At 33.2% G+C, this 9,734-nt stretch overlaps 1 protein-coding gene across 1 annotated transcript in view; it reads right to left on the bottom strand.

The window, feature by feature from the left end:
- Positions 1–529: 529 nt before the first annotated feature.
- STK17B (serine/threonine kinase 17b) overlaps positions 530–9,734 on the bottom strand; it is a 32,285-nt gene continuing 23,080 nt past the window's right edge. The window contains exons 5-8 of the mRNA XM_082658518.1: positions 8,720–8,846; positions 7,224–7,272; positions 5,853–6,032; positions 530–4,261 (exon numbers count right to left, since the gene is read on the bottom strand). Coding sequence (XP_082514644.1) covers positions 3,979–4,261; positions 5,853–6,032; positions 7,224–7,272; positions 8,720–8,846 — 639 coding nt within the window. The 3' untranslated portion in view covers positions 530–3,978. The remainder of the gene's footprint in view (positions 4,262–5,852; positions 6,033–7,223; positions 7,273–8,719; positions 8,847–9,734) is intronic.

The raw sequence follows: 9,734 nt of genomic DNA, 5'->3' as shown, positions 1-9,734 counted from the left end.
AGAAGATGTTGTACATATATACAATGGAATATTACTCAGTCATAAAAAGGAACGAAATTGAGTCATTTGTAGAGACGTGGATGGATCTAGAGACTGTTCTACAGAATGAAGTAAGTCAGAAAGAGAGAAACAAATATTGTATATTAACACATATATGTGGAACCTAGAAAAATGGTACAGATGAACCAGTTTGCAGGGCAGAAATTGAGACACAGATGTAGAGAACAAATGTATGGAAACCAAGGCAGGGGGAAAGCCGCGGCAGGGGTGGGGATGGTGGTGTGATGAATTGGAAGATTGGGATTGACATGTATACACTGATGTGTATAAAACTGATGACTAATAAAGACCCTGCTGTATAAAAAGATAAATAAAATAAAATTCAAAAAAAAAAAGAAAAAAAAATTGGGGAGTACCTATGTGCCAGAAAAATAAGATATGGAACCTGAAAGAAAAGCACGCACAATTGAGAAAAAGTTCCAACTTTTTATGAATGTCTCCTTCCTACAAATTCAATTGTCAAGTCTGCACACCATTTCTCTCTCATCACACTTCATGCTTTCTACATGGTGATTTTATTCATCTTTATGCAACACACAGTGCACTGCCATGCACTGACATTTTCTAAAAGTATCTGTTATTACTTACACGAAGTGAACAGACCTTCCTGTTTCCAAATTTGTGTTTTTTCCAGCAGAAAGGATCTAATAAACATACCTGTATTGGAAAGGGAGTTCAAAGATGACGTGTGTCAAAGGCTAGAGAGCCTCCAGGCAAGGAGGTAACAAATTTAGAAATACTTTAAAACAAAGACAACCACAAATTTAAAAAAGTGCTTTTTAATCCTTAACCAAAAGGATAATTAAGTAGATGTAATTTGTTTTTTTACTAGAGTATTCATAACAATGTAGGTCAATATGCCTTAAGCAACATGATTATTGAATAAAAGTTAAGATGGACAGCAGTTGTAATTTGTGTGAAATTTATACTTGAGTTTAAAGTTCTTTAAACTTTTATAAAACTATAAACTGATAATAATTCCCCAAATTGGAAGTCAGATAACTTAATTTTAATACAATATGAAATTAAAGTACACTTGTTTACACAACAATGAATAAGGACAAGTTTCCAAGTCAGATATCAACGGAAAATTCAAAAATAAACAGAGGAAATGTAAACAGTTATAAAATACCAACAGTTATAAATGTTGCTTAAAGCAAGCCTATTCAAAATATGGTCTATGAACGATTCGTGACTCATCCAAAATGAAAGAAAGAACTTGTGCCAGAATGAAAATCTATTTTGTTACTAATTGGCCGACATTTTTTTATAACAAGACTTTCTTGATAAAGGAAGCAATGTGTTGATTTATATTCTGGTACAGGTGCCTCATCTCATTACTGACTGGCGAACAGGTACTGCTTACTTCTTTAAAGTGTCATTATAATTTTACTGCTTAGAGTTAGGTTAAATTTACTGTGGGGGAAAAAAGTTAAAATGAGACTTATGATTGTCACCTATACCTCATCTTTTTAATCCCATCTATACAGGGCTCCTATCCGAAAAGCAAATTAAACTTTATAAACTCACCACAATTTAACATTAATCTTCAGATGTGTTACTGACATCTATTCACCTCTTGTTTTCAATCTTGGGAGGAAAAAAATAAGAATTGAGTTATTTGTTAATAAGTTCTCTCTAAAAATTGGTTTATTTTCATATTTCAATCAGAGAAAATAGTTAAATTCACCTTTATGAAAAAACTGAATTTTCATACTGTTTGCATAACCTACTAGTTGCTTTTTTACAATAAAAATTGGTAGGAAAAAAAAGGTATGGAAATTTACAACTCTGTGTATTCTATTAACTAAGGGGAAGGAGATAAACTATTTAAAGATTTCTCAGAATAAAAGAAAACTCGTATAAAATATTTTTTTTAAGAAACAGTTTATAATTCAAAATTCGAACATTTCTTGATTTTTGCTTTTTAGTATGGCATAATTCCTCTGGAAAGTTAAAAATATAATATGGTCTTTTGTCAGAATAATAATTTCTTTCTCCAATGACTTTCTTACTAAGCTTTACCTGCATTAGCTTAATACTGAAGGCAAATAAATGGGCAACAACAATTTAGAAAAAACTCATCAGTTTTAGATACACGAAAGCCCAATTTAGCTTCCGCAATGATTAGTTTATTGAACCGATAAATTACTTCTTAAAGAAGTTAAATGTATATTTACATGTCTTAAGATGAGATCCTTTGGCACCTGAGTTGAGTACAATATACCAGAAGGAAGAATCTCTAAGAGAAAGTTGTCTAAGGACCATATTTCATCTATCTATACATATATACATACACCTATACAAATACATATACACATGTGCACGTGCACACACACACACACACACACACACACACACACGAACAGAAATAACTTTTCCTTTAAGAAATGCTGAGGATGTAAAAAGAATTCATTTACCCAAGTAAAGTGATCTGACCATTATTAAAAACAGTTTTAAGTTATTTGGAGTCTTACCAAGTTTCAAGAAGTCAAAGCTTTTACAGTAATATATAATTCAAACGGAAAAAACCAAAGGATTTCTTTTGACAAAACCTAATTTCTTTTGATACAGTAACATGGTCATGAATTTACAGTTATCTTAACATGGTAACATAACAGAGTTTTTAATAGTCTCCAGGTGGAAAGTCATCAAAGATTACTCAAAAAGGAGTAAATCTTCCCTGCCTCCGGCCAATTAGGACCAAACATAGTCACCGGCCACCCATCAAACATTCTGCTGTCCCTAGACTGTGACTTGCACTGGCCCCAGCAAAAGACCATTAAATGCCACTCTGCAGATCTCCTGCTAAGCCTCCTCACTCACTAGGAATTTTACACAAGAACTTTAGAAGAGCTTGATGTCATCCTGCTTTATGAGCATATCCACCTTGCTACTGCTGACTCTGGCACTGTGTTAATAGTACTACTGGTGCCATGATATTTTTTATGCATCCTTTTAGAACTCTGAATAATTGGCTTCTATTCTAAGACTTAGAAGATACCTAAAATTCTGTAAGTTGCATAAGTCTGTCAGCACTTTCTTCTACATTCCATTAATAAATATGTTTGGTTGACTGAAAACAGAGCATACTCAGTTTTACCTAAGCATCTTCTACTCTAGAGATTCTGGAGGATGAAAATCCTCTACACCTCTGTACCCTGTATTCTCCATCTTTTACACCTTGTTAAATCTGACGTATGTTGAGAATGGGCAAAAGACATTTGAGTTAAAAATGATGCCATGCTGCTCTTTCCTCTGCTTCAACTTGTATAGAATATCCCTAATCTAGTTTCTAACCCCCTCTCTGCTCTGGTTAAAGGACCTGTCTCATATAGCAGACCATATGTAATGGAAATCTTATGCAGTTTCAAAATATCCATGATTGAAAAACATTTTCAAGTGTAAAATATCTCTTGAGCATCTATAAAATAATGTATATTCTTATATAAACTTGACATTGTTATCCTAAACAAAATTTTGTCAATAGAGGCATGGTATAGAACTTACCTTGGAGAATCTATTAAATTCAAATGTCTTCATTTTGTTCTGTTTACATCAACCATAATATAACCCAAGTTACTTTTCCTGATATGTAAAACATTTTAATAAATCCATTTGAACTTGAATTCTTTCATTAACATGTAAACTCACATGTACAATTTTATTTTTTGTCACATATTTAAATATTTTCTTTGAGAGCTGATATCTCAGTACAGGAAATGAAATTATGCTAGTAACTAGTAATTTAGCATTAAAACACTTCCCTAAATTCTTCTATGCTAAAGTGCATTTACAATATAAACATGCCATATATGAAGCTATAAACATGCCATATATGAAGCTATAAACCACAATCTCACACTGAAGTGGATTTCAAATCCGACATTCAGTTCAAATGAGTCAAAGAGAAAAGTGCTAACAGAGCAAATCTGAAACAAGTTCATGGGGATTGGGCAATGAGTCATCAAAGCGGAACCTTTTGGACACCATGCTGCTATCCTCCGGGATATTCTCTTTGTCTTCTCGGTCACTGCAGGTTCCATTACAAGAGGGTTTAGAAGTCTTGTCTTCAGAGGACCTTACTGTATGATCCTGACTTTGAGAGGAACTGGAAGTTTCTTCAGGGTGAAACAGGTTTCCAAAGTCCCACTGCTGGAGCCAAGAATGAGAAAGGCAGATTTCGGCTGTTGGTCTTTTCCTTTGAATGAAAACACCAAGGGAAAATTGAGAACCAAAACTCAGGTTGGAAATGTCTGCAGTTCAATATATTATAGACTTATTTTTTATTTATTATGAAAATAACACATACTTATAGTACAGAAGGGAATAATAATAGGAAAAGTGGAGTACCTAGAGTTTAATTCTGACATGTGCTGAAAATTCAATTTATCATGGAGCTTACGGATGAGACTATCTAGTCATAAAACTGGGAACGTATTTTAGGCTCACAAATAAAAATTAGTAAAATTATAAAGACTCCTGGGTTTACAAACCCTTTGAAGGAAAATATATGTAATTTATAATCTCTATTATTATTTTGTGTTCTTAAAAAGCAGTTAACTGTTAAATCTTGAAAACCAAGGCTATTCTTCAATGACGTTTATCCAACATTTTTAGTTTTTAAATTTTGTTTTTGCTTGTGAAAGCAATATGGTCAAATATCACAATATTTCAAAAGGAAGGAAAACACCTATTTATACTCAACTCCAACCTTAACACACCCACCATTACTATCAGAACGTAGGTTTCCTTAGTCTTTGATTTTATTGTTCATTTTTTCCTGATAATAAAAATTAAGGTGCTTATTATAGAAATTTTAGAATCTAGATGAAAAAATATTTAGGAAAATAAATACTGTTTATAACCAGAAACAAACAGTATTATTGCTATTTCTAATAAATAACCATTCATGTTCAAAATAGAGCCAGTGCAAGTTTGTTCAGACTTGCGTTAAGCCAATAAAATAATTAACAAACCTCTGAGGGTTGTTTTCTTAAACAGATAAGGAAACTGAGTCCTCCAGGAGATTAAGTAATTGTAGGAGATAAAAGACCTGACAAGCAACACAACCAGGATCCCAGCCCAAGGCACTATATCACAGCTTCTGCATTATGTACCGCCAGGCCGTTTTAAAGTAAATAGGAGATTGGGATTGACATATATACACTAATATGTATAAAATGGATAACTAATAAGTACCTGCTGTATAAAAAAATAAATACAATAAAATTCAAATAAATAAATAAAGTAAATAGGGCTGATCCAGGTAAAGAAAAAGGAGGTCAGCTTTTTCTTTTCCTGCTTTGAAGTTGTCAGTGAATGAGGTAAGAGTCTTAAGACATAGTTTCATGTCCCTTCTTTAGTAGGTGGTCAAAGAGCATCTGCTCCTTAAAAATTTGACAATCAGTAATTTGGACTTGTTATACAACTGTAGTTATTTAACTATAAATCATTCATAACAAAGTCTTACCTTAAGCAGCCATGTGTATTGTAAACCTTATACTTCTAATTATTTTAGGGAATTTCAGGGATTAGTAGCAGGTTGAGAGAGAAATAACCCAAATCTTCTCTTCAGTTCAAGACTTCCTGTTACATATTTTGTATTGTCTATGTTTGAACTTATGGATTGTTATTTAATGATCTCTCATACCACCTCTCTCCCCATTTTACCTGAAACTTGAGAGCATACATCTAATAATTTTGTACTGTTTTAGAGTATATCTTCCTTAATAGTCACACATATAATTCATTTTATAATAGTATTTAAACAAATTAATGTTATTACTTACTCTGGATTTTTTACTAAAAGGCTCTGGATGAAGTCTGTAGCCAGCTGTGAAACTGATGAAAAAGTTTCTTCTGAATAATCTACATTAACTTGGGAAATATTGAGGTATGTTTCTTGATTATCTTCTCCCACAAATGGGGATGTATGAGTTAACAACATATATGTTATTATACCAACGTTCCTGAAAAAACAAATAGGGGAGAAGATGGGAACTTAAAATGTGTGCTAATCTTAAAACACCTATATAAAGTCAAATTGATTCTCAACATATCCCCGTCCTCAAAACTTGTACAGTTAAACTACAGATTTTAAATTGCTTTTCAAAGTTCCTATGGTATACTACTAAACTGAAATAATTATGTTATCTCAAAGTTTGCCTCACAGAAAAATAATATGAGGGAATGCACATGTGTGTTATATAATTATAAATATGATGTATTAAATATATATCATTATATCTACAGTCTGCCCTTCACACAGATACCTATGTTATCAAGTACACAAAGCTGCCCTGAGCAGCATTTCCCAAATGGTGTCCAATGACACAGTAATGGTCTGTGAGACATAAACAGGATACCATGCAAACAGAATCTGCAGGTTTGGTAAAGCACAATATTGGGCAGGCAGATTTTTTTTTAATTGCAAAACGTTTAGAACCGTAAATATGTTAATGACAACTCCTGTGTTCAGGAACCAGAAAAAGACAATACATATAGTACCTATTTCACCCAATTATTTAGCCACAGGACCCTTTTTTCTTGGCAAATCCATTACAGTCCCAAACATAGGACACAGGGAATAAGTCTAAACTCTTCTACTTGGCCTTATGGAGTCAGTCTTCCACTGTGGTCCCAAATGAAGTTCCAGTATCAATGCCAGTTCTACTCTATGACATTCTCTCTGTGTCAGCCACACAAACTCACAATACCTGAGAAATATACTCTCATAAAACTAAACTTTTGCATGGCTCTGACCTCATTTTTCTGCTGAGCAAATACCTTCCCTAGTTCTCCTAGACCTAGACCAGATGTCTCCCAACTGGTGCTTGTCTGCTAATTCCCCCATGCTTATTAAATAGCATTTTATCTTTTTTATAGAACACGTAACACAGTACTGTGGCTATTTTGTTCTTTTACCAGAAGCGGTCTTCCTCCAGGAAAGGGATTTTCCTATTTATTCCTGCACCTTTGGCTCACAGCCAGAGTGTTATTAAAAAGAATGAACAGGTAAATGTTTTCCTGTGGCATAATAATGATACTTGAATAAAATCTTTTAAAGAAAGCTTTATTATTTACTTCTGGAACCAAAGAACCCTAGAATATATACTAACCAGCTTTTAATAAAGGCATTCAAGTGATTAACAAAATCTTACCACATGTCTGTTGCTGTGGTAATAGGATCATAGTTCAGGATTTCTGGAGCTGAAAGAGAAAATAAAATTCAATACTGACAAATTTAAAAATGTGAAAATTACTTTATATTAAACTGGATTTAATTTTAAAGAACTACCAATATGATCAGTAGAAATTTAGCATAGTATTAATTATCCTGTGATTAGACATTTAAACATATCTAATGTTGAGAAAATTATAGAACCAGATGGTTCAAAAGCACCAATTATATTCTTGAAGTAACCAGTAGCTATGTAGTATTTTTTTAACCATTGAGATTAATCTCAGGAGAAACAATTATGAAGAAGTAAAATGTTAGAAGCTAGAATCTTTTTATAGTTTAAGTTTTATCACTCTGTTAGGAATTAGTTTGAGTTATTTTATTAGACTGATTTAAGTTTTTCTTCCCAGGGTAAATAGAATCATATGCATTTACAATGACATTATGAGCAAATTAAGCTTCATGGAAGTGCTTTAGATTTTCAAGTAGATTAAATATCCCCTTAAACTACAGAAAACCTAGTTTCCTAAGCAATTAATTTTCCACTGTCTCCTCCCCCGCCAAAAACATTTTTTAAAAGGTGCAACATAAATTGTCTATACTTTCTAAACATTACCATAAATTTCAAATTAGTAGAGTCCAAACTAGGATCCATGATTGAATAACTTTTTTGTTTCACAGTATGGTTTCATAATTTTTCCAAAGAGAGATTGTTTCTTAAAGCTTAACAATTTTGTTAAAGCCTTTGAGTCACATATGTTGTCAGCCTCCATTGCACCACCTACCACCTTTTCACATACATCTGTGAGCTGTTTTATCTACAATTACAATCATTATTCTAGGACATGGTAGCCTCTATTAGCATTCAAAAGTTAGTAATTTGCTTTGCTTTTCATTTTGGGAAAGTCAGCTGCCTAGCTGAGTAGCACTTGTTCTGTTTACTTGTATCTTTTCAGTGCCTGCATGGGACTATCAATATGAGCAACAACAAAAAAATGTAAAAAACTTGTTACTATAAATTAAAATACTTTATGTACTTCTTCATACAAGTTAAAAAATCGTTCATCTGCATGATCTTATTTGTTGATTTAGTACACTATTCCTAGATTATCTAATTATAGGTTCTTTTTGACACCCCTATGAAACAGGCTTCAAACGCAGTAACATTTGCTTCTGTTTTCCTCTTTTTCCATTTTTTCCTGCTCCCTAACTTCCCTTTTACCTATTTTTCTCTATGTACAAAGCTTTTACACACAAACATTAAACTTTTAACTTATACGTCCACTGTCCTGTAAATTGTTGTGAATGTCTCAATTCGCTACAGTCCATTTAAATGTGTCATAAGCAAATTTCAATGCACTAAAATATTTGAGCCAAATATATCCTGGAATTATACACCCTAAAATATAGTTCTATACAGATATCATTTAGTTAATACATTTCAAGATGGTATAGAAAGTAAAAGGAAATTCTTACCCAAGTATTCTGGTGTTCCCATGATTTCCCGAAGTTCACATGCATTCCCTATTTTTCGAGACATTCCAAAATCTACAATTTTTATGTCCCCAAGAGGGTATATGCTGCTCAGTAATATATTCTGTGGCTAACAAAGCACAACAAAACAATGATAAGTAATACAAAACAATAAAAGAATACTAAGATCAGAGGTAAATTAAGTGGAACTTATAGTTTAGCTATTAAACATTTTATTGAGTCATCCATCGAACACTTACTGAACTACTACTTAGGAGAAGCTATATATTCAATGATAAATAAAGTAAAAAATATACTCCAAGAGGCTTCTTTGTTTGAATAAAAAAGATGGGTACATAGATTAATTGATTATGAGATATAGAATACTCAGTAGTAAAGACTACTTAATTCTGCCCATTAGAAAGTCCAACAAACCTTTGCAGTAGAGATGATGCTTAAGCTGAACCTTAAAGGATAAATAGAACTATGCCAGTTAGAAAAGTGTTCTGGGGAATAGCATGACAGAAGGCTGAAGGAATAAAAATGCATATATTTCCAGGAACATAATGGTTCAATACACTGTGATGGTTCTGGGTCTGACCATTCCCAGGTTTCTACATGAGATAGAAAGAGGCGTGGTGGGGTAAATGAAAGGGAAATTGTCCAGGAAGAAAAGAGTCCAATGTTCAAACAATAAGAGACAGTTTGATCCAGATTTTAACGTCCTTGTATGGCTGAAGAGGAAGGATAAGGAGAAAGGATAGTAACATGAGAGGCTGAAGTGGTATCTCAGGGATTGGGCAGGGGCCTGAATGGTCTGGGGGCGGTGGGGGGAAAGGAGAAGCCAAAAGACTGAAAGCCTCAAGGGAAAGATGAATGAGTATAATGGGAGCAAAGGAGTGAGGACTAGAAGGTTACCTTCAAGATGGAGATCAAAATTAAGTATTTTAGAGATAGACAGTTTTATAAGATAGAAAGGTCCAGGATGTGGCAGTAAGAGTGGGATGGAGTGACATGA

Source organism: Grampus griseus (assembly GCF_964374135.1).
Source record: "Grampus griseus genome assembly, chromosome: 7".
Lineage (NCBI taxonomy): Eukaryota > Metazoa > Chordata > Mammalia > Artiodactyla > Delphinidae > Grampus > Grampus griseus.
This window is presented reverse-complemented; position numbering and strand designations above follow the sequence as displayed.